Raw genomic sequence first — 23,954 nt, 5'->3', positions numbered from 1 at the left:
ACTTTCTATTTTTAAACTTTGATTTTTGTATCTTATAAGTTTGGTACCTAAAATTTAAGAAACTGTATGATATGAACTCTTTTAAAATAACATACATATAACTTTTTTAGTATGATATGGACCAAATTACAATTAACTGAGTTGAACTATTTACATATTTAATATGCTTTACCATTTATCATGAAAATTTGTTATGGATAAAAAAAAACTATTTATGAAATATAATTTTAAAGAAAAACTTAAATATATGAAAAGTTTGAGGAATTTTGTATAAATAGTTTTAATATTTTGCTATTTTTTAAAATGTCTATTTATCCAATAATACAATTCTAATAATTTAAACAAAACAACATTCAAATGGATTGTTTTCAAAATAGCAAAATAAACCATATTTACAAAACAGACTAAAATTTCAAAATTAATTAACAAAAATACTAATAAACATATAAATTTTAATATTTGTAAATGTTTTAAATAGTTTTTTATTTAAAACATTTTTCCTAAATTAATTGAGTTTGAACAAAATACATTCACTTAACACATATGTTGTAAGAACAAAATACATTCACTTGACATTCACTTAACCCTAAAATTGATTCAAACATGATGATAAGTTAAAAATTGATTCAAACATGATGATAAGTTAGAGTAAGATGTAAAAGAGACTGAGCACTAGTAGTTAACTACGATCAGTTATTATCAAAACAATAATTTTTAAAAAGTTTTTTTAAAGAAACTTCACTCTGTCATTTTATTTTTGCCTCTCTTTCTAAAGGGTTCATTTAATCGTCTATTTAGACATTGTTTATTTAATTGCCTATTTAGATATTGTTGATCTTAACTACATCTCGAGATTGTAATACCCACAAATTTATCCCTCAACATTTTAGGACTTCAAAAAGATACCATATTACTTACGAGATGGTATATTCTATAATACATCTAATCGTTGTCCTACCGTATCTAATACCATTACTTAAAAGATGGTATATTCTATAATGCATCTAATCGTTGTCCTAACGTATATTGCAAATCGGCACCCCATTATCTAAGAATGAAAAAAAATAAAAATGATTGAAAGAAAATTTATCAGAAACTAGCAATCAAAGCTTTTGAAATTTGTCTAACTTTCACCTTTTTATATACATAACCATTCTCGATCATCAGTTCAAGCCATCTATGGCTACATGAATAGAACACAACAATAATAATTGATTTTGAGTTCTGAACAACACCCTTAAGCCTTAAAACTACAAAATTGAGTCAATGATTGACAATACCTTTTTCACTCTTCATAGTCTGTATCAGGATCTGCATCAATAATATCAGGAAAGTCATCTTCTAGCAATAAATTCGAGCTCGAATCCCGTCCAAAATCTTCGATTTTATCTGATTTTGATGACATGGGGGAACTATTCATACTTGCATTAGCAAATTCAACGTCATCTTCCGCTACAACCCCTACTTCTGAGATGGCTGCTGCAGTGGCCTGTTCGGTTCTCTTGGGCATTTCTATATTCGCTATGCCATTTGCAGAGGGCTCCTTTTCAATATCATTTGAGGTGCTATACGTCATTTCATTGTTATCTACCACATCATCACTAATTAGAGCCTCGGAGGCCATCTGCTCCATGCTTTGCGGGCCGACCTTCAACAATTTCCTAGAATCGTTACTGTTGAAGTACAGATCTTCCTGGAATTTAAAGGCAGCTTGTGGTTCAGGAGAGCTCAAGCGCAATGGCAAGAAATCCGAGAGGGGAAGGACCCTCGGATGTATTAGAACCTCCATGGCTAAGAGAGCATGGGCACAAAACTCACCAAGTTTGGTTCCATTTTCTTGTTTACCTGAAGAAGAAAATGCCTATCAGTTTGACTCATAAATAAGGTGATCTAGCATCCTCGTTCTCAAACCCAGCCTTCCACATGATCAAACGAAATATCAAAAGAGATTTACCTTTACGAAAGAGCTCGAGACCTTGAGCCAAAGCCAGTGGGCGTACATGGACAGCAGACAAAAAAGAAGCCAGTAGTGCATGAAATGCCGCCAACTGATAATCCACCCAAACCTCAATAGATTCATTGGCTTGGAAAAAGGTGTCGTCCGAGGCTCGTGGCCATTGAAGAGAAGATGTTGCAGTTGTTATTAAAAGATGTTCAACTTTTGCACGCCATCCTTCTTCAGATCTCAAAGCACCAGCCTATACAAATAATCAACGAAAAACAAACAAACAAATAAATAAATAAAGCAGTCAGCAGTTAAAAACCATTTGACACAAATGAACCAAAAATATTCCCATTAATAACTTTTTTTAATAAATTCGTATGCAAAATAATTAACCAAAGAGACAAATAACATATATAATGCCCACCGATGTAAGAAGAGTCTTCAAAGCCTCAAGTGCAGCTATCCTCAAGTGGACTGAGGTATAGCTACAGCTGCTGGTAATGTCCTCTGGTTCATTCCTCTCGTGCTGCCCTTTCATGGAAGTGGGAACTGAAGGGCGTTTTCTCTTATTATGGTGTTGCGGTAAATCTCTTTGCGTGTCCTTTGGATTCACATTAGATGGATCAGAACTCTCATTATTTACAGGGTTCAAATCACCTAGTACATTGTCAATCACATCTCGAGAAAGAGATGCAGCCATTCCTGATTCAAATGCGGCATTGAATAAGTATACATCCCAAAACAATGTTTCCATATAGACATTAAAACAATAATTATAATTATCTCCATGCCAAATGAAACACAATATAATTCTTACCAACACCCAAAGACGTCATCAATGACTTAGCAACTGCGTAGACTTTTACTCTCAGTTCTGCAGAGACACACTTCTTGAAGTACTTCACAATGAGTCGTACAATTGATGCAGCATGTGGCAACAATTGACTGAAAAGGAATTTAATAATAATTATATAAACAAAAATATGGCATCCATATTTTTTTCAGTGGCAATTGACAGGCTAGACTTCACACATTTTCTTCCCAACTTATCTAAGTGGAAACTTTGTATACCATTGGATCATTTTCGTATTCATATAAACATGAAAGATCATTGTTGATCGCATCTTGTAGAGGTGGAAGAAAGCACATGTGATATGTTTATGGATGGGTATTGATTACTGAAAAAGTCTGGGTCTGCATAAAGGTTTTATGGTATATAGTCCGTGTAGTTGAATAGTAGATGCCTCACCTGCGAAGGCTCTTAATGATGGCAACGAGGAGATCCAAACTGACTGAATGCAGCACCGGAAGTTCTAAACACATTGATTCTTGCTGCAGAGATGTCATAAATGGCACTGAAGTGGGTGGCAAAGAACCATCCATCGTCAGCACTCTCTCAACAAGAGCTAATAACGGGCGAATGGGAACTGCCACCTGATATAATACAAATAAAGATCAATTTAACACCACTTTCTTTATTTCATTATATTAATTAAGAAAGTGAGGTGTCACAGTAGATGTATATAGATTCATATAGAGGGGAACATTTCCTCTTTTAATATGAGCATAACAAAAAAATGGATGACGTGTTGCTACCTGATGGTTGTATGAACTTGTTATCATTGTGGAACAGCAAACCATCAAGGTTGAAATACTAGATGTTAACATCCGCTCTGAGCTCTTTTTTATTTTGTCCAAGGAACCTTCTGATTGTGAACAACAACCTAAAGGTGGTGGAGGATCTTTTCCTGGTAGAATCAGTAACCTTACAACTTCAATGCCTTTTGAATCTACAAAAAACATTCAAATGCATCATTGTCACCATTTTCATAAATTGAGATAGCTTTACTTGTTTTACAGTTCAGTATACCTTCACCGATGCCTTGGAAGGCCTCATTCAAGTGACTATTGATGGATAACAAAATCTTCTGAATTAGTAAAGACCAGCTATCTTCGTCTCCTTTTGATTTTGGAAGTGATGCCAGGCAATGGGCAAGCTTCTAAATTTGAAATATAAAACACAGAGAAAATTATGGGGGACATTTGACGTTAATATCTACTGTACTATGATTAAAACTACATAAGAGGCACAGTACCTTCAGCATGTTAGAACTACACTTCCCTGAAAATATTTTTGAAACAATTGCAGCTTCGGCCTATAGAATATATCCAATTCATCAGGAAGAAACAAAATCAACTATTTCAACATAAATCCTTTTTTTCTATTTGGCATGGAATTTAAACTTTGTCAGTTTTTGAATTACAAAGATAGTGATCTATAGATAAACAACATGCTGACAAGTGACAGCATGAAGCCATATGTGCTGAAGATGTTGAGTGCAATTATGGGAGAAAATTTAATTATTTCAGCTTCTAATGGTAATACAAACACTCTCTTTCCAGTTTTTTATAGCAGTTTTTTTGTGAAGGAAAAAAATTAAACTAAATCAAATTAAAAATAATAACGATAATAATAACAAACTTCGGAAGCTTAGATTACATCACCAGTGAACAGAAAAGTCAGAAAGCTACCAGAGTTCCAAAATTGTAATTTAAAACAGAATCAATATCACATTATTTGTTAAAGCACTTACAGAGTCATAATGACGATGGATTGTGAAGGGGAAGAAATCTATCAAGGTGCATAACAGATTAACCGCATTATCCTGCATCAAACAACATGCAGATAGTTACATATTTTAAAACAAAAGTTGCAACTACCAATACCAAGCAAGAGTACAAAAAGAGAGATGAAAAATTTCACAAAAGACTAAGAAATTTTTACAAAAGAGGATCTCAGTTGGCATAGATAATTAAAATACCATTGTTACAAAATTATTTAGCTCATGAATGCATGAAAATAGTCCATGAAAAATGGACTTACCAAAACAGCTTCAGTATTATCATCATGCAACAGGTTGAATGACCTTCCCAGCACAAGAAGTCCCATCTTTCTTTACACTTTGAAATCTACCCAATCTAATTTGTAAAAGATACATCTTAAAAAGTCACGAAACAAGCAATAATATGGTCAAGCATATTGCTTAAAAGTTTTAGACAATTTTCTTTGATTTTGCTCAATGAAAGTGGTTATTTTATTTTAAAAAATAAATAAATAGACAATTTTTATTTTTAAGCTCAACAACATATGGAGGTGGGATATATGCCTTAACCAATAGTTCTATGCTCATATTGGCAATAAAACGACTTGACAGTAATAACTTACAGAATGTGATTCAATCAGTTATCTATTATTCTCAAGTCAGCATTCAATAGTTGAATCCACAGACCACAAAGTCGATGTAGAATCAACAATAAACAAATCCTAAGAGGTATTCAGTTAAATATACACAAGGCACATAAAAATTTCGCTTTTGGAAGGGGTATAGTTAACAAATCAATTTGTGTTTGAGTGACACATACAACCCTCACTTGGGGTGAATTGGTTACCCCTTTTTATAATTATGATTTAGTTTCTCTTATTACTCGATGGAAGAGTTTTTTGTAATCCAATTGATAGGTATCCTTTTATAATTTCATCTTATCAATGACATTGTTACCATTTCGAATAAAAAAAAGGGTTGTGTTTGAGGGACAACTTCGTGTGATAGATTTCTGCCAAGGTCAAATGAAGATGTACCTCGAGAATAAATCATAGATTGAAGCACAAGAGGCCACCTTCAGAAACTGAGAATCTGTCTATTGAACAATAAAAACACAAAAAATGAAAACGTTGTAAAATTCTTGGTAGCATTCAAGTATAAAAAAAAGCATTGATGATTATAAGTTGTAAAGCTAAAGACAGAAACAATATAAATAAAAGGAACAGAAAAAGAAGGAACTTGACATTGCTCTGGAACTACGTCACACACTATTTGTGATCAATATATTCTTTTGTGTCTTCAGAAGAAAAAAAAATTGCACTTTGTATAACACTTGATAAAATATCAGATAACCATGCTCAAGAATAGCAGTGCATTAGGTCCTTCAGTAGCTCCACAATCATTAAGTGTTGCCAAAGGCTATCTTATGCTAATCAGATACATGCCCGATGCATGTCTTTGGGGACCCTCATGTACGAGGAGAGCTGGTTAGACCTGCTATTTCATCCGTAGTTTATCTTACTTGTTCAATCCTATATTAATGAAAAGAATAAGAGCTTGGAAACCCCCAATGCGTGATTTTGCATTCTTTCCAAGAAACAATAATCACTTATTGTCACAAATCATGTCCAGAACTCATTTTGATGAATATCTTACAACCAATCATACCCAAATTTCAGAACAAACATATTTACTGTAGTCAAACAGGTCGACTGTCAAAGACGATCCAGCCACATCACATGCTCAAAAGCATAGTTGAATTATTGCAGTTATGTGTCCCAAACAGTAACCGGTATCTTAGTTCTGATGGAATAACTTATCATTTAACTCTTATTCTTCTTCATGTGTACACTATAATTTAACATTTTTGCCACTTAATACATGTAAAGAAATAATATAGAATCAATCCCATAAAAAACTAACTGTTACCTGCATGTGAGGTAAAAGCTTGTGAAGCCATTCTGTATATGATGCCAAGAAACGACTAGAGCTGCATCGTTGACAAGTCACTCCAAGTAAAATGATTCCCGCCCAACATTTATCAGGCTTTAGAAAGATTGGATGCTAAAATTAGTAACCCACAAAAGGAAGTTGAGCAATATCTAAAAAACAAAGTAATAAAGACAGTCAATATTATTCCCTATCTTCCTGCATGCCAATGAATTGCCAAATATGCAAGCAAGGTTCAAATGTTCAGTTTCTAAGAATTAAACGGTGTTTTCAAAGCGCAAAGGGCGCTCTAAGGCGACAAACTTTCTAGATTAACACTAACTATAAATTTTCTCTCAATAACCAGCAGCGAACTCATTGATTATGAAACTTAACAAGTTCCACTGAACTTCGTTCCAGCTGTTCTTCGAACAAGCTACACATAAGCCCGGCAGCCGACAAATAGTCAAATCCACGGGAGTATAAAGCAAAAGCTATGTATTATTAAAAAAATTATTTAAATAGAATTTAATGCATGCTTATACCATATCGTTGGAGAGAAGAAGAAACAAACGGTTGACCCAGGAATCAACAGCGGATTTCCAGCTATCAATCAGCTTTTGGTCCTTGGAAGACGAGGATTCAGAGAGAAGATCGTGGGATGTGATCATAGAAACCACATTTGAAAGTTCTGAATAATCAGAAAATGCACGCTTATCGTCGGGAACGTGCTCCCTAAGAAGTTTATGTAGCAAGCGAGGCTTCAAGGCCGGGTCATACATATCCGCAACGAGATTGAAGGCCGCCATTTTGGTTGAATTATGAGGTTTCAATTGTCTAATAACTATCAAGAAAATAAGAAAAAAAAGAATAAGCAACTGTAAGATGGCAATGCGATCTCGACTACCAGTACAATGCACAAAATCAATACCAAACATGCCTGTTCCCCATTAAACAAGATAAAACCCTAATTCCATGAACTCAATGAGTTTTTTCATTGAGTTGTAGCCTCAAAAACAAAAACAACACTGAACAAACTTCTCTACACCTAAGAAGCAAACTCAACTCCGCCAAAACAAAGTAGAAAATACTCCATAAACCCATAAAAATTTCAGCAAATAATTCTCAAACTCAAATATTCTTGCATGAGAAAGTGGTCGATAAGTACCAAAAGCATCATAGCTTGACAGAAGATATAAAAGCAATCTGAAAACTCACCTTCTACTTAAAACCCTATAATGTACAGCGCCTTCTTAGGCTGGATCAAAGATTGACGATGAAGATTGTGAAGCCGAGAGGAAGACAAAGAAGAGAAAGAGGAAAGAGCTGCGCAAATGAGTTCACCGAGCGGCGGGCGGGAACGCAGATAAAAAAAGGGTAGAGAGAGAATTGGATATAATATTTGGTAATTTAATCAAATTTGAAAAAGATATATATACTCTACACTTATCTAGTATGCGTAAGTTCCCGACTTCGGTGTTAATCGGTCGGTCGGAGATGGTATTTTTTACAAAATCGACATTGATGAGTAAGTGTCAGTTGATATTAATTGGGTTGATCGACTTATAAATAATTTTTTAAAGTTTTCAATTTGAAACTTTCTGAAACCGATATTGACCAACCCCTCTTGTTTTCCGACGGAACCAATCTTTTCAGGCTAGCATGCTTGCCCAATTTCGACAAGAGTTTCGGATTTAATCTCCTACTTCAATTGCAAGGATAAGGCTACAAAAAAATCTTATAATTTTTTAAATTGTTAAATAGAATTTCTTATATTCTCTAATACATGGAGATAGCCTTAATACATCCTAAAATCCAAGACAATCTAACTTGAAATTTTTATAATTTTTCAAGGAGGACGCTAGTTTGTTATTTTGGACAACTTAACTTTATTTTAGGGTTTTGTTATATATGTAATATATAGTTGATATAAATATAGTTATATATTATTTCACAATGGGAGTGTAATCTATGTTAAAGTCACTATAAGACAATCTCTTTTGCTTTACACATGAACTTTGAAAACACAACTTATTTTATCTAGTAGAAGATGATTAAAGTTGTTAACTTTTAAGTACTAACAAGGAGTCAAAATGGTTGGTTGCTTGTTGGTGAGTTCATAATGACCCGTAATTCATGCCCATCAACAAAAGAAATGGTACGAATGATGAGCCACCATTTCTTTTTATATCCATGGAAATCTGAAAAGTGGGAGTTGATTTGGGATGATTTATATAAATACTTGTTGAGCAAATGACAACAAATAATGAGAGAAACCAAAGTTAAGAAATGTGATTGGAATGAGTAGAGGGAGGCTCAACGATGGAAGTTATCTTAGCCAAATAATTGAGAATCATAATCTATAAGTATGAGAAGTCAACTTAAGAGCGATTGGGTTGTACTACGATTGATATGAAAGAACAAATGGGTTGAACCACCAAGGATCACAACAGAAGCGATTAGCTAATGGAATGAATGATATGCGGGACAATTGTACTCTCAATCCCAGTTGAGCTCACAACTAACGAAGAGAGTTAGTAAAAGGTTCGATCTCATTAACGTATTTAGTTTTTTAGAGTTTAGTACAAATGACCAAATTTTGCAACAGTTTACAGTTTAACAATGATCATTTGTTTCTATTTTGTAGAAATCGCAATGCACCCTTAAATCACATTTTAATCTCATCAACATACAACAGGTAGGAACTCCCAACTATGAACGAACTCTAAAGATAATTGCAGTTTGGAGCAAAAACTATATAAGACTATAATAAGTACTTATTGCTACAATAAATATAGTGTAAAAGTTCATAGTTAACTACATCATACACTATTTCAAAACCTACCATATTTATTATTTATTGATTATAATTTTTTTACCAAACTAAAATGATTTACACACCAAACACATACTACTGTAACCCAAACTAAAATAATATATACTAAAACATTGACTATCATAACGTAACCATAATAACCCACTACTTCTTTCTTTCTAAAGGCTATCAGATAGTAACCATAGGACTATGAGATGATCATTACTTTTAAATTTGTTACTTTTACACATCTAGAAAATAGTGTGACGTTGATTCTATTATCCTATTTTTTTTTTTTTTGATAGGGTTTGCTACAATTTTAACCTTATTTTAGTTATTTGTCAAGAAACCTTTTGGACAAAGATGAAAGAAAAAAGAGGAAGTGGGCATTAGTTGCTATGATCAAGGGACAATAAAGTAAAAAAAGAAGCTTAAAATTGCCCCCACACCCTCCGCCAGTCATGCATTAAAGGAAAGCTTCGATCATCAACAAAAATGCAATTTTGCCTTCACTGCACAAACCACCTTCTTCACCTCTTCAATGGCGAAACCAAGTCTTCACTTTCTTCTCTTCATATTCTTCATCTTCCTCTGTTTTTACCATGGAAACTCATCGTTGTTTGGTTCAGAGGACGACCAGTCTTGGCTGACTGAGGAAGACGACGAAGTTCACATTGTTCAGAGCGGCGCTGATTCACATAGAAGGTGTGATTTTTCCGACGGGAAGTGGAGTTTTGATCGATCTTATCCGTTGTATGATTCCTCATGTCCGTATCTTAGCTCGGCCGTCGCTTGTCAAAGGAATGGCCGGCCGGATTCTGACTACGAGAAGTGGAAATGGAAGCCACACAGTTGCTCCATTCGCAGGTTCTTTACGTGAATCAAACTTGTGTTGGAAATTTCGTAGAAAGCACTTAAGAACGAATTACTTTGGTTTTACTTTTACACACTTACAGAGAGTGTTTTCGAAGTGCTTGGGTGATAAAGAAGACATTGCAAAGCACTCTCTAAAGTGATTATGACTATTTTGATTGAAAATTTGCTTTTAACCACGGGAAAGAGTACAAAGTGAGGTAGTGTAGTCGTGAAATTTGAGGTTTATGATATGATTACTAAGATTTTGTTTCTATATCTGCACTCTGATTTACAGGTTTGATGCTTTGAATTTTCTCGGGAAAATGCGAAGTAAAAGGATAATGTTAGTGGGAGATTCTATAATGAGAAACCAATGGGAATCTCTCGTTTGCTTAGTGCAAGGAGTTGTACCAACGGGTAGAAAAAGGGTAACATATAATGGTCCTTCCATGGCTTTCCATGCTATGGTGAGTGATATGAGTGAATTTGAAATTCTGAAATCTCTCTTTTGGGTATTATAAATTCAAGTATTTTGATTCTCTTGAACAGGATTTTGAGACTTCAATTGAGTTTTCATGGGCTCCACTTCTTGTTGAGCTGAACAAAGGACCTGAAAACAAGAGAGTTTTGCATTTGGATAGGATCGAAGAGAATGCCAAATATTGGACAGGAGTTGATATTCTTGTGTTTGATTCAGCTCACTGGTGGACTCATTCTCAACAATGGAGCTCGTAAGAGAGTGAATACAAAGACTTCATTTCTAGATCATTTTAGCATTTTTAGTTAACATTATCTGATTATTACTCAAATCTATTTTTGCATTTGCTGATTGGAAGTTTATGTCATATAATCAACAAACACTTTGATTTTGCGATGAAAAAGAAAACACGAACATTGTTTGATTACCGAGGCTTCAAATGAACTTTAAGTTTATAGGTGTTTAAGAAAACTGTTTTGTTTATCTAATTTCTCAAGAAAGTTGCTTATATCTTGAAGAAGAAGGAAAGTGTTAGCAGGTGTTGTGATTTGTGATCTATTTTGTTTTAGATGGGATTACTACATGGAGGGCCAGACTATGTACAAGTACATGAATCCAATGATTGCATATGAGAAGGGACTCACCACATGGGCCAAATGGGTAGATTTGAACTTGAATCCCGAAAAAACCCGAGTAATTTTTCGAAGCATGTCTCCTAGGCATAACAGGTAAAAAAAAAATATATCTATTGTAAGTTTGTGAAAAACTTTGAAATTCATATTCATCTGTTTCTGTTGTTTTTCCAGAAACAATGGTTGGAAATGCTATAACCAAAGGCAGCCTTTAGCCTACTTCAGCCATCAGCACGTTCCGGGGCAGTTGCACGTGCTTCAGGCAGTATTGAAAAAGATGAGATTCCCAGTATACCTTCAAGACATCACATCAATGTCTGCACTTCGAAGAGATGGCCACCCGTCCGTGTACCGTAACAATTTGAGTCAAGAAGGGAAGCAACACCAGGAAAGTTTATCCTCTGATTGTAGCCATTGGTGCCTCCCTGGTGTGCCTGACATTTGGAATGAGATGTTAAGTGCCTTGCTCTGAGTTGAAATATTGCTGGAAGAGTTCCATTGTGAAGTGATTAGAGTCACTCTTCTGCCACCATAGGTTTGTTTATCTCTTGATCTCACTTCTCGTGTTTCTATAATTGTTAGTTACTGCTTAGTGTGTTCAGTGTTGTATTGCAAAACTGTACCCGGAGACGGGCGATATATGTTATCATCTAACTATGAACTTCCAAATCCAACTCTGGATAATGTATCTTGAAAGAGAGTGATAGAGAAGTTTGATATTAACTGAAATTCACTGTTAGATGTTCCAAAGAAGCTTGTTTTTTTATATCCGTGAGTATCCGGATCAACTTTTATATATGTACCTTGACTAATCTAATGAGACAACCGGTCGGATCCTACAACATTTGTTTGTCAAAAAAACTTGTAGAAAATTAATTTAAGTAAGTTGTCACCATGGATTGAACTCATGACCTCTTTCTAAATAAGGAAATCCAAATATCATGACCTCTTTCTAAATAAGTAAATCTAATCCAAATATGATTGAAAAATATGAAACATTGGATACTAAAAAATTGTAATTTATTTTTCTAAGAAAGAGTTGTAGAGTCATGTTCATATGCTATTGATATGCACAAAAGCTTGTAGAACAAGATAAATATAAGTGATATCATTGTCATGAATGGAATTCCAAGCTTTTGGATATAAATAATGTCGTTGACACGAATAAGACATCTCCAAGCTTCTTCAACTCAACAGTGCATTATTGAGATGCCCCGTTGACGACGATTAATATGTGTGTGTGTAACTTTTAAGATGTAATAAAACAATCTTAGAGCTCTAGCTTTATCAATGGGGAGCATGCCTCTTTTTCAGCTTCACGAGCTCCTCGGGGCTCAACCCGAAAGCCTTCTCCAAGAGCTCTTCTTTAATCCCGGATCCAAAAACAGCACTTGGAATTTTCATTAGTCCTGGATTTTGGCTGTCAAAACTCCCTATAATTGTTGCTGGAATTTCCCCAACATTCATTTGGAAGTGAACTAAGCCTCTCGGGAACACCATAACTTCACCTTTCTCAATCACCTTAGCAAAAATTTGGTTATTAGTATCAACAAATCCAGAATATACCTTACCTTCAAGAACAACAGCAACTTCGGTTGCTCTAGGATGGAAATGTGGAACATTAACACCTCCAACGTCGAAATCCGCCCGAACTAGAGACATTCCGAGCGTGTTTAGACCGGGAAATACTTTTGAATTAACAGCTATGGACGAAAAGCCAGAACCATTGAACTTTCCAGGAAACTTTATGCCAGAAAAAATGAAGTCTTCTACTCTAGCTAGAGAAGAGTTCTTGCACAACGAATGAGAACTGCCTGCAGACGTTTCGTTCGGCAAGCAGAAGTCGAATACCGGATCGGGATCTGATGCCAAGGTCAGAGAACGATGGAAGAGGATGATGAAAAACAAAACCAACATTTCTGAAAGCAAGACGTATATGAGTTTAGCTTGGGATATTTGAGATGACTTTGGTATATGAACTAAGATATAGAAATGAAAAAATGTAACAAAATTGGCTAAAAAGTGGTGGGTTTTGGTAAATTTTAATTGCTATGTGGTGGCTTCTTCTTTTAGAAAACTTTGCTTGGGAAAGAAGAGAATGGATTAGCTAAGCCAAAATAATTGGTGGTTTGGTTTGTTTGCTTTTGCTTCCCTTTTCTAATGCTTTATCCGGTGGAGTTTTTGATTGAGCTTAAAAGTCTTATCTTCTTTCAATTACTTTCATTATGGTTTGGAATTTAGGAAAGCAACCAAGATTAGAAATCAAAAGGAAAAATAAAATAAAAAAATATTCAAATGCTACTTTTTCCTCGATTTTGTTCAATGTTAGTCAAACTTTTTAATTTTCAAATTTTAGTTCTTCTATTTTAAATTTAGTCCTTCCAAATTAGTCTTTATCAAAACTTGTTAAATAATAATAATAGTTTTTCAGCCAATGAAATATAATAGGTAAATATATTTTTCTGAAATTCATCATGCTTATAATTAACAAAAAGGGTTTTCTTTATAGTATATATATATAAACTAAAATTAAACAAACTAAATGATATTTTAACTAAGAAAATACAAATATTTTGTTTTTCTCCCTTTTTAAATATTGTAATAAACTTAAAGGTGGAGATTTGGCTAAATTTATGTTGGATTTAATTTTCTTTTCTCAGATGGAAATGACATAAATGATTTATAAATATTGTAATAATTGGACCAGTTGAGCTTTTGTATTTTACTGTTTGAACTGATCTCACCCCAGATTCGCCCCACCTCAATTCCAATTCCCAACTCCATTTTCTATTTCTTTTTAAGAGGTTTAGGTTAAAATATTTGAACTTCCTCCTATGGTCTAATAATAAAAAATTATCATCTAAAGTTAACTTATATCGAATTCAAAATATAAAAAAATGAAGCATCACAAGATATAACATTCTATTTATAATAGATTGTGAATAGATCAAGATAAGATTACCGTATTTTTTATGTATCATGATAGACACAATCTATTTTGCTATATTTATAAACATTTTTTTTAAAAAAATTTGTCATCTAAAATAACATTCTTGACAAAATGGTTGTCCTACATAAAATAATCATAGTCATAGTGACTAATTTGTTTTTTTAGAAAGCTTAACAATCAATTTAGATGGATTTTCATCTAAAAAATTTAACTAAGACATGGATTATTTTCAAAATTCATTGAAACTACACAAACTAAATTTATTTAAACATTTGAGAGTATATCCATTAATATGTCTTTTGCAATCTGTCTTCAGGGATCAAAGCCTCACTCAATGGACATGAAGATGAGTTGTTCTACAGTTTTTGCCACAAAGCTGACATTAGGAAGAAGAAGACCAGCATGATACTCATTACCGTCAAACTCCGACCTCCTTAGAGTCACCCGGTAGCTCTCGGTAGCGAATCTCGGGTGCCCCTTGGCAACTGCCACCTGATATCATTAGAAAACATAAACAGGAGTAGAGAATCACCAGCATTCAGTAACTCCATTAAAACTCAACAGTGAGCAAACAACAATCAAAGTTCTATAGCTTTTAGCTAATTTCAACAGATTTACAATGAATGTTTAGGATACAGTTACTTTTAACATGGTTAGTCCAGATCTTATGAACGCCCCCTCTCGGTTCATCTTAGGTATAAAATAATATATGAAAAGTTGATCTTTTTATAACTTTTCTCTCTAATTTTTTGTTCCCTCCAAATTTTTAGAATGGAAAGATTATATGTATGAAAATTTCTAGCTCAGGCTGTGGGGAAGATTAAGATTCAGAGGCTGACATTAAGAAAATACAGAACTCGAGAAGTGATAGAGTTTGGTTCTCACTTGTTTGTTTGTTTGGTTTTCCAACCACAGCGATGAAATTTGAAGAGTATTTCTTGTTGAAAGAAAATAACAAAAGTAGTGCAACTTACACAATGTCCATTTCCCAGCTCTGAGATCCAACATCTCCATTCTTTCAGAATTTCCCCTCCAACTTTAACCTGTATGTCATTCCACTCAATATGAAGAAACTCGACCTGCTCCAGCCCGGTTGCCATTCCACTTCCAATAGCTTTCACATATGCTTCTTTGAGAGACCAGTATCTGCTTCACAACAAAAGCAGTTAAGAACTTGTTTTTTCTTTCTTCTTCTTCCAAAATGCATTTAGCTGAGAGCTCAACAACAAAGAGAGAGTTCAATCAAACCTGTAGAATTCAACTAAAACACTGAAGCTAGAGCCAGCATCCATGATATTCTTCCATTCTAAACTTGAAAAGTAAGAAGAGAAGTTTTCAACAAATTCAATGGTATCCTCATTTTGGGGAGTGGTGTAAGAGACAACGTCCAACCCCACAAGGCACAGAGGTTCTGATGCTATAACCACAAAATCACCATGATGTGATACATTGAAATTGAAATTGGGAAATTCTGAGGCAAGTTTATCACATTCCTGGAAAAAAAAAGTATAAGATTTGGATAATATTAGTTAACATGATTTTTAATATGGTAAAACAAGCAAACATCCATGAAAAATGACAGTTGAGAAAGATACATGATGATGTTTAAAATTGTTGGTTGAGTTGGATCATACTAATCTGGATAACAAAAATAAGTGTAACATGTTATTTTTATATTACAACCATACCAGATATGGCTTGCCTTCCAACGTCCGCTTTATAATTATTTCATCGAATGGGATTTTCAATATATAATGTACAAGAGCATACTGAAGCAAACGACTCACAAGTGCACGTTTCCTGTCTTCCATCTTAAAAAATCTATGAACAAGGAAATACACGGAGGTCATCCACAACTATTATTTAAGAGTATACTGCAATTTCGGTTGTTTATTGAAAAGATAATCGTTGCTAATGAGAAGAAGATCTTACTCAAATGCTAAAAAAAGAACAAAAAAACGTAAACAGATTTAAATCCCATCAGCTAACAAAGTTGGGGCAATGGTTAATAAAAGTAAGTGAAGATCGTAAAGAACATAAAAATGTACGTCTTCAAGCTATGGTGACCTTGTTTGAGAGTTCTTGAACAAAACGAAGTTTATATCTACATAAAAACTACGAAATATTTATATTCTCCACGAGTTATGCCAAATATTCTACGGCAAACTACGCAAGAATTCCACAACTGATCTCAGAAAGAGTAACAAACTTACAATCAATATCAATTTCTAAGTCAATATTCTGGACAAACAAACAAATATGGAGTAATCAAGTGACCATTCAAAATTCTTGTTTCCAGAAGTCAAATGTCGATTTATATGAATTTTTCAAAGACGGAAACACAGACATAAAAGAAAAGGAAGCAAATATAAAACAGGAGAAATTGAGTTGCAGAATGTAACCTAAGGATGGAGGAATGCTCATGGCGAGGGAGAAGAGTTAGGGCAGAGGAGAACTCACGAGGAGAAGGGTTCCACTGAGAAATGTCAACAGCCCATCTCTGGACGCCCCTTTCCATAGCTACCAGCTTACATAAGCTTCTTCAAGGTTTTTACGTTTTCCCTCTCTGTCTCTCTGTCACTCTGTTCCTTTCCCTCCTTGTCTTGGGGAATCCGAAGATGACACCCGCCAACTTACGTAAGCTTCTACATTTGTTTTTAATTTAATAAATTATTTGTTCACTCAAATATAAACTTAAGATTCTTTTATAAATAATATATATAAAAGAAAAATTATTAAAAATAAAATATTTGACCAAATATTTACATCTTATAAGAAAACATATGTAATAGTTTTGTATTTACCAAGTTTAAATAGTTTGAATATATTTGTAAGCGTTTCAATTTTTAAAATAAGTTATTTAAAAAAATTAGAAAGTTCTTTGGATATATTTTTTTAAAAAAATTATAAAAAACATGTAGGAGTATTTTTAAAAATAGTAAAATAAATTAAAATATTTACAAGTTATAATAAAATTTTAAATTATATTAGTATAACATATTAATGACTATTCGGGATAGAGTTTCCTGTAAATTGTAAATATTTCATAAAATCTAACATTTAAAAAATAAATAAATAAAAATAAATTTTTTCCAAAAACACTTTATTTTTAAGCAAAAAAGTAGAATCAGAAAAATTGGTATTTAAAGCTCAAAACATGGAAGGAAAATCATTTCAATTTCATCTCCTTAATGTTGAGGGGTGGTTTGTGATAAGTAAAAACAATGTTTCTTTTTTAAGAAAAAACAAGTAAATTTAGTGTTTATAGATTAAATTAGCTTTTTACCCCTCAAAACCCTAACCCCCCAACAAATATCATTCTCGAGATATAGGAGTTCAAAACTTTTTCGCTTATCTTAACAAAATGCGGAGTACTCTTACAAAAAAGACACCAACAACAGAAGACATTTGAATCTCCCTTTGAAGGAAACAAGTTCAGAAAATATTAGCTGAGTTGTGCTCGTTTTTTAGTTACCAAGTTCTATGACTTTAACAAAAGAAAGTCGTGGACGAATTTTATTACCTCATAGGCTCTCATCAGCCAGTTTAATCTACAGTAATATACATACAAAATATGTTTAAAGAAAGAAAAATTAGCAGAGTACAACTCTTAACAGGCTTTCTAAGAATATAATCAGCCAATATAGAAATATTCTTACAAATGTTTAAAGTTGTTGTCAGAGAACTCTCTTGATCATTGTCTTTGTAATTCCAGCAAAATACACAACAAATCAGCAACTGTGAGTTTTGAGTTCTTAAAAACAACGCTCATTGCTCGAACTGCCTCATTTTTTGTTGGCTTCTGCACTACTTGTTGTCATAAAGGACTCCCCACAGCCACACTGACCTTTGGAATTTGGATTGATAAAGATAAACTCAGATCTACCAACCAGAGAAAAGAGAGAGAAAAATAAGTTTCAATGCCCACTGAATACAAGAGGTTAAAAGATTGAATTTGAATTTGAATTTGAATTGATATAGAGACTCAAAATAACCCGAATCTAATCAACCCTTTTTTTGTCCATCCATTGCAAGGTAGAGGATCAAACCCACTGAGCTATAGTCAGATGAACTGAATCTAATAAACTTAACAGTTCTCTCTTAAGCTGTATTAATTATATTCACCAGCTTGTGGATGTGTTAAAGATGATCTAAATCAACTCTCGAGCTTGAGAACTAATTAAAAGAATTAATTAACCTTGAGAACTAACATTGAATTCTGTATTTATGATGGACTTAATACAACCCACAATAAATCCTAACTAGAGCAATTACATCACTAACTCTTGTAACAAGCAGGATATTTCATCAACTTAAGGATGGATATATAGAGCTGAATACATTAAATTCTAGGAAAGAGATTTATCAAATACCTTAATTTGTCATCGACAAAATCCATCTTTGTTCCTATTACGTGCATTAGAGCCTTTGGTTCAATCAGTATTTTCACATTTTGATCCTCAACCAGCTCATCAAACTTCCCTTTCTCATCTGAAATATTTGCAAAAGGAAACTGTTAAATGAAATACTGCAATCTTAAAGTATTTTGAAAGATAGAGATCGTAACTATAATCAATTTATGCCAAACGGAGATCAAAGATGAATCCTGTTTCTTGCATAAAGAAAATGTTAACGATAATGCGATAACAAAAAAATTTGAGGTAATGCCAAGTTAGAAAACTCTCCAATAATGAGCAACTCCATACAAAATTAAATTGTAAATACTGTTAACTGAGAAGACAGTCATATTAAATAAGCACAAGGAATAAAAGAATCCCAAGCCACAAAGAGCATAAAATCTCAAATTTCAACCACCAAACATGTTAATAACTATTCTCTTCAAGCTGACCCATGGAGAATTGCTAACCCATTTATCTTCTAAGTGAACAGAAATAGCACTTTGGTCTAATAACATTATAATTAACCATAGATACCCAATCCAATCCTGCTATGTTCTCACAATAGCCAACATACATCACAATCTAAATGGTGCTTGATGGAAGCAAATGTTCACCACAAAATTTTGGTGGACCGTGCATTTAGTTTGACATTTTGATATATCAATAACACAATAATCCCTGTGCCATAGGTTGGAGAAGGAAATCATGGAATCCAAACTTTCTGTCCCATAGCACCAATAATTCATAACTGATTCTATAAGATACAGAATGATTTACAGACTGAAGTAGTTAGATAGGTCCCTGGCCCTGTATGTAAAATCATCGATAGTTTATCAACTTATGCATTCAGAAACATCAAGTTTTATCGTTCAGATTTGCCGTTGTTAAGCCTAGCAAGAACTCAACAGCTCATTTCCGAACAACTTACATACCATACCATGCCTAATTCCGGTTATAACAATTACAGAATCATTTGACCTTCTTAATTTTTTACGTCTAGCAAGAACTCAACAGCTCATTTCCGAACAACTTACATACCATACCATGCCTAATTCCGGTTATAACAATTACAGAATCATTTGACCTTCTTAATTTTTTACGTCTAATCATAATAATAGATCATCGGTTTTAAAATCCTAATTTTGGTAATCGGAGCTGGAAACAGTACAAAGATAAAAAAAAAACATCTTCTAAAAGACTAGTTCCGAAACATCTCGTCTAAACTATCAGGTTGTATCGCTCACATACACCAAACACCTATTTATCTCCAATAAAATCCAAAATCGAAATCTGATTCAAAGAAAAGAGATAAAAAATCGACAAATTCAATCACATGGGTAAAAGAGAAATTACGTAGAATCAATAAAAAGTTGAAATTCATTAGACTATTACGGACCTGCGTAGTTGAGAGTATAGGATAAACCATTACAACCGCGCGCCTTGACGCCAAGACGAAGGAACGGACGTTGGCGCTGTTGAAGAAGTTGCCGAATTCTAGCGGCGGCTGCCTCCGTGAGAGTAAGAATTTGGCGGCGAGCGGCTGGTCCGGCCTTCTGAGAAGCGGCGGCGAAAAAGGAAGACGAAGAAGCTGCCATTTTCTCACCTCTTGTTGCCTATCGATCAATTTTCTCCTCCGCAGATTACAACTTTCGAGTGTTTTCCGATATACGCATTTTGCTTGAAGTACAATTGTCGTAATTTTGTTAAATTGAAAATTATTATTTTTAAATGGTTATTAAGAAAAAGAAAAAAAGAAAACGTCGCCTGAGAGATTCGAACTCTCGCGGGGAAACCCCATGTACTTAGCAGGCACACGCCTTAACCACTCGGCCAAAGCGACTGTTGTTGAATACTCGAATCCAACATTTTTTAATTGAACAAATATTTTTATTACTTCATTCTAAAAAATAGAACTTGACAATATATTTAGATTATGTAAAAATGAAATGTAATAAATTTTATTTTTAGTAGTTTTAGTTATATCAATTTTTTCTATTTTAAAATCTCTCATTTTCTAAAAATTATCTATATGAAATGCTTTCAAATTATTAATCAAGTAAGTCTATTCAATTTCAAACTTGGGTTTGTTATAAATGTTAAATTAGTTAAACTTGATACTACTTTGTTTGTATTTTCAATTTTAGTTTAGTTTGATTATTGTATTTTTGAACTATCTAATCTATTTATAATCGATATATTTTTAAAATTTACTATTTTGGTTCCTATTTACAAAATTTTAACATGAATTTTAGAAAAGAATGTAACTAAAAACTAAGAATTAATAGAAAAATATTGTGTGTATATGTACAAAATCAAACATTTTAAAAATATAGAAAGTAAATTGTAACTAAACCAAAAAAACAATTGGTTAATCCTTGAATAATTACATTTGGGTTTTCTAATTAGTTTTAAGTTTCCTTTTAACCATCCATTTAGGATGCCATCTTACATTTAATCCTCTACAAATTGAGGAATCCTCCCTTGTAAACAACTTTGATTTGATTGATAGGATTGTTGGAGAAAGTTCCCCTAATAAACATATTCTAATGCTAAAGAGATTTGAGAAAATTGGTTGACTGTGTACAGCTAAAAACTATAGGTATATTATAATTGTGATTTTAAATGGTTAAAAATGAATTTTTGTTAGGTCAAAACTCACTCCAAACATGTCTTCAATCACAAAAAGGTGTTTGCTATTGGCATAAAAATGGTTGTCCTTGGTCTAAAACTAAAAGACCTAAATTGATTTCAAACCATTGAATATGTATTCGGAGTAGCTTTTGGATAATGAAAATGAATTTTCACCATTTCATAATCATTTCCAAATAAGAAAAACTAGTGATTGAATAGTATGACCCAATGAAAAAGACCAACGACAAAGTGCAACTGCAACCTAACACATTCTAATTGGATGGCAGTCGAACTATACAAAAGATGTGTGCACCCAACTACACTTAGGTTTTTCCTAGTGAAAAATGTGAAAATTGGAACCTTAAGAAGTCCATGAAAATTCCGTACCTAGCTCCTAGCTTATAGCTTAGTACAATACATATTGACCAAAACAGGAGTTCTTTTAATAGATTAGCAGTTCAACACTCCCACGTGAGTTACAAGCATAGAAGACTCAAAATCACATAACAAATTGTACCTCTTGCTTCTTCTCATGCTGTACCTACAAATCACTAAATAAATAAACTTCTGAATTCCCCATTTGCAAGTTGGCATAGCTGATTGTAAGATGCAGTATCTGAAAAAAGAGGTAAGTTTCAAGTTTAGTTGATGAACATTTAAAAAACAAATCATTAAAGCCCGAGCAAAATTGGGTATAACACTGCTCCTCCTTAACAACAGAGGATGGCAAGTCAGGGGAAGGCAAAACGCCACAAAAACCTATTCTCCCTTTCGGTAATTCCACGATGATTCACAATGGAATAAAAGAAAAGACGATCTTTGTCAACATACAAAAAAAAATCTGTCAATATGTTTATGACCGAATACCAAACAGTTCATGTAATCTAGCATTTATGATGGATAAGAGAAAAGATAGATCATGAAAAGAACAAATGGCATTTGCCAAGCTTTCAAACCCGTGTGAAACTAATATTGTGGGACTACCTGTTTCACTCTACGACATTTGTGTGGGAAGGGAATTCTAGAAAATTAACTCCTAGTAGGTGGTCAATTGAACTCATAACCTTTTAGTTAGTTTGTGAGGCTGTCTCTTTTTTTACTACTAGATGGATCCATGATTGTTTATTATCCTTACCTCATAAGGATAACATAAAGAAATGGTTAGAATGCATACCAAAAGTGGTTCCAAAGTCTGTCCAATCTTCAACCTTGATGGTCTTGTTGCTTTCAGCAATACCAACTACCTCTACGAAGTTCATGTGAGGGACCGTGGGCAAGCCATGAATAGTCAATTGTTGTTCATCCGTAGACTTTCCCGTAACAATTCCACCATCACTTTGGATAACTTGAACCACTGCTCGAATCTTTCTTCCACAATGCATGCTCAATAACTCACCATTAACAAAAACTGCAGGGTTTGACGTATCCATATCCTGAAAAATCAACAATGACGAATGGCATGATGCTTGGGATAGTACAGTTAGTGTGATAACATCACGACAGTATAATGTTCAATCCAGACTAAATTAACTGGAAACATGTGTAGTCTACACTTACAAATTGAATAAATCAAGGCAAAAATCAGTTTATAGTTTTACCCTTGAACTTTGGAGATTGTATCACTAAACGTCAAACTATATTTGTATCAATTTAAAATATAAACAATGAATCAATTCAAATCAATTACTAGTAATCAATAGCTATTTTTACATCCATTTAAAAAGTTCGAAATCATCTATAAATAATGGCATTCAACAAATTACCAAAGTAGCTAGGTTGCATTAACAGTATTAAAACTAATTCTAATCGGAAAGGTCTAAATTGATTCAATGTTCAAAGTTAAAGGCTTGGATCAACAAGTTCAATGTTTAGATTATAATTATAAAGGGATTTCCCCCTTATAAATCTAATATGATAGCACTCCTTCTACATTCAAGGGATAAAGCAAAAGCGTTGGAAAGCAAATTAAGAACTCTATTCCACAGAAGTAAAATGTCTTTCACCAAATAAATAAACATCATCCTTTAGTCTCAACGGTAAAACATCAGGAACAAACAACTTAATGCAACTATAACATTTAGCACAACAGACAATTAATATCATGACCTGTAGTAACTCTGCTCAACTCATGGCGTTGCGTATAACAAAATTGATGCAGAAACAGAATCCAACTTTAAAAGAAACAAACACGGAAAGAGCAATCAATTACACTGTTTTGTGCGAAGAAGATTACAATCGATCAAATGAAACATTTCGAACAGATTATCACAGCAACTACCTTACGTACAATATAGAAGAAGTTCAAGTTGTTACATAACTGAACGATCTAAGTAGGAGAGAGTCTCAAACCCTAAATCTGGTGGCTCAGAACCATTTCTAATGCGTACCTGTGAGACGACGAGTCTTCCTTGCACGATTCAGAGAGAGAGAGAGATTGAGAATTTTAAGTGACTAACTGCGAAGAGGCGGGAATTTCTGGCGGGAATTTATGCCAAAATTTTGTTATTTATTCCATTTTTGTTGATTTTTTTTTTCTAACTAAATATAACAAAATTTAAATTTTATTCATAATAGACACATGGATAACAATAGAAGTTTATCGGTTTCTATTTTCGATTGAATCCAAAATTTTGTTACAATTTGTAAATATTTTAATTTAATTTACTATATTTGAAAATACCTCATTTATTTATTGATTTTTAAGTCATTATCATTT

At 33.4% G+C, this 23,954-nt stretch overlaps 6 protein-coding genes and 1 non-coding gene across 13 annotated transcripts; 1 reads left to right on the top strand and 6 right to left on the bottom strand.

Annotated features, from left to right (window-relative positions):
* Positions 1–1,085: 1,085 nt before the first annotated feature.
* LOC116403859 (proline-, glutamic acid- and leucine-rich protein 1-like) lies at positions 1,086–8,893 on the bottom strand. 4 transcript variants are annotated; one of them, XM_031885625.1, is made up of 14 exons: positions 7,696–8,893; positions 7,023–7,321; positions 6,478–6,594; positions 5,586–5,644; positions 4,830–4,924; positions 4,540–4,611; positions 4,042–4,101; positions 3,816–3,945; positions 3,542–3,735; positions 3,195–3,379; positions 2,763–2,890; positions 2,370–2,647; positions 1,955–2,198; positions 1,086–1,845 (listed from the first exon to the last, which is right to left on the bottom strand). In XM_031885625.1, the coding sequence occupies exons 5-14, from the start codon at positions 4,893–4,895 to the stop codon at positions 1,286–1,288; spliced, it is 1,917 nt and encodes a 638-aa protein (XP_031741485.1). In that variant the 5' UTR covers positions 4,896–4,924; positions 5,586–5,644; positions 6,478–6,594; positions 7,023–7,321; positions 7,696–8,893; the 3' UTR covers positions 1,086–1,285. The 4 variants fall into 4 exon arrangements, with proteins under 4 accessions (XP_031741485.1, XP_031741486.1, XP_031741487.1 ...); XM_031885626.1 differs by having other exon boundaries at positions 5,586–5,640; XM_031885627.1 differs by lacking the exon at positions 4,830–4,924 and having other exon boundaries at positions 7,696–8,305.
* An 843-nt stretch (positions 8,894–9,736) lies between these two features.
* LOC101204429 (protein trichome birefringence-like 36) lies at positions 9,737–12,025 on the top strand. Its single transcript, XM_004134985.3, has 5 exons — positions 9,737–10,159; positions 10,443–10,614; positions 10,697–10,878; positions 11,195–11,353; positions 11,432–12,025. The coding sequence occupies exons 1-5, from the start codon at positions 9,834–9,836 to the stop codon at positions 11,727–11,729; spliced, it is 1,137 nt and encodes a 378-aa protein (XP_004135033.1). The 5' UTR covers positions 9,737–9,833; the 3' UTR covers positions 11,730–12,025.
* A 235-nt stretch (positions 12,026–12,260) lies between these two features.
* On the bottom strand, positions 12,261–13,417 carry LOC101203210 (germin-like protein subfamily 3 member 2). The gene has a single exon (XM_004135315.3). It carries the CDS (start codon positions 13,172–13,174, stop codon positions 12,545–12,547), a length of 630 nt encoding a protein of 209 aa, XP_004135363.1. The 5' UTR covers positions 13,175–13,417; the 3' UTR covers positions 12,261–12,544.
* An 856-nt stretch (positions 13,418–14,273) lies between these two features.
* On the bottom strand, positions 14,274–16,844 carry LOC101204676 (L-aminoadipate-semialdehyde dehydrogenase-phosphopantetheinyl transferase). 2 transcript variants are annotated; one of them, XM_004134986.3, is made up of 5 exons: positions 16,610–16,844; positions 15,896–16,028; positions 15,456–15,700; positions 15,182–15,353; positions 14,274–14,699 (listed from the first exon to the last, which is right to left on the bottom strand). In XM_004134986.3, the coding sequence occupies exons 1-5, from the start codon at positions 16,723–16,725 to the stop codon at positions 14,535–14,537; spliced, it is 831 nt and encodes a 276-aa protein (XP_004135034.1). In that variant the 5' UTR covers positions 16,726–16,844; the 3' UTR covers positions 14,274–14,534. The 2 variants fall into 2 exon arrangements, with proteins under 2 accessions (XP_004135034.1, XP_031741668.1); XM_031885808.1 differs by having other exon boundaries at positions 16,668–16,826.
* Positions 16,845–17,695: 851 nt separating this feature from the next.
* LOC101204916 (iron-sulfur assembly protein IscA-like 1, mitochondrial) lies at positions 17,696–20,322 on the bottom strand. The gene is made up of 3 exons (XM_004134987.3): positions 20,004–20,322; positions 18,581–18,698; positions 17,696–18,089 (listed from the first exon to the last, which is right to left on the bottom strand). The coding sequence occupies exons 1-3, from the start codon at positions 20,200–20,202 to the stop codon at positions 17,993–17,995; spliced, it is 414 nt and encodes a 137-aa protein (XP_004135035.1). The 5' UTR covers positions 20,203–20,322; the 3' UTR covers positions 17,696–17,992.
* Positions 20,323–20,365: 43 nt separating this feature from the next.
* TRNAS-GCU lies at positions 20,366–20,447 on the bottom strand. Its single transcript has one exon. It is a non-coding gene; the product is annotated as a tRNA-Ser (tRNA).
* A 902-nt stretch (positions 20,448–21,349) lies between these two features.
* LOC101205315 (replication protein A 14 kDa subunit B) lies at positions 21,350–23,740 on the bottom strand. 3 transcript variants are annotated; one of them, XM_004134989.3, is made up of 3 exons: positions 23,626–23,740; positions 22,413–22,671; positions 21,350–21,854 (listed from the first exon to the last, which is right to left on the bottom strand). In XM_004134989.3, the coding sequence occupies exons 2-3, from the start codon at positions 22,666–22,668 to the stop codon at positions 21,790–21,792; spliced, it is 321 nt and encodes a 106-aa protein (XP_004135037.1). In that variant the 5' UTR covers positions 22,669–22,671; positions 23,626–23,740; the 3' UTR covers positions 21,350–21,789. The 3 variants fall into 3 exon arrangements, with proteins under 3 accessions (XP_004135037.1, XP_011655832.1, XP_031740923.1); XM_011657530.2 differs by having other exon boundaries at positions 23,526–23,651; XM_031885063.1 differs by having other exon boundaries at positions 23,517–23,629.
* Between the last annotated feature and the right edge of the window lie 214 nt (positions 23,741–23,954).

This window comes from Cucumis sativus, chromosome 5 (assembly GCF_000004075.3).
Source record: "Cucumis sativus cultivar 9930 chromosome 5, Cucumber_9930_V3, whole genome shotgun sequence".
NCBI classification, from domain to species: Eukaryota; Viridiplantae; Streptophyta; class Magnoliopsida; order Cucurbitales; family Cucurbitaceae; genus Cucumis; species Cucumis sativus.
This window is presented reverse-complemented; position numbering and strand designations above follow the sequence as displayed.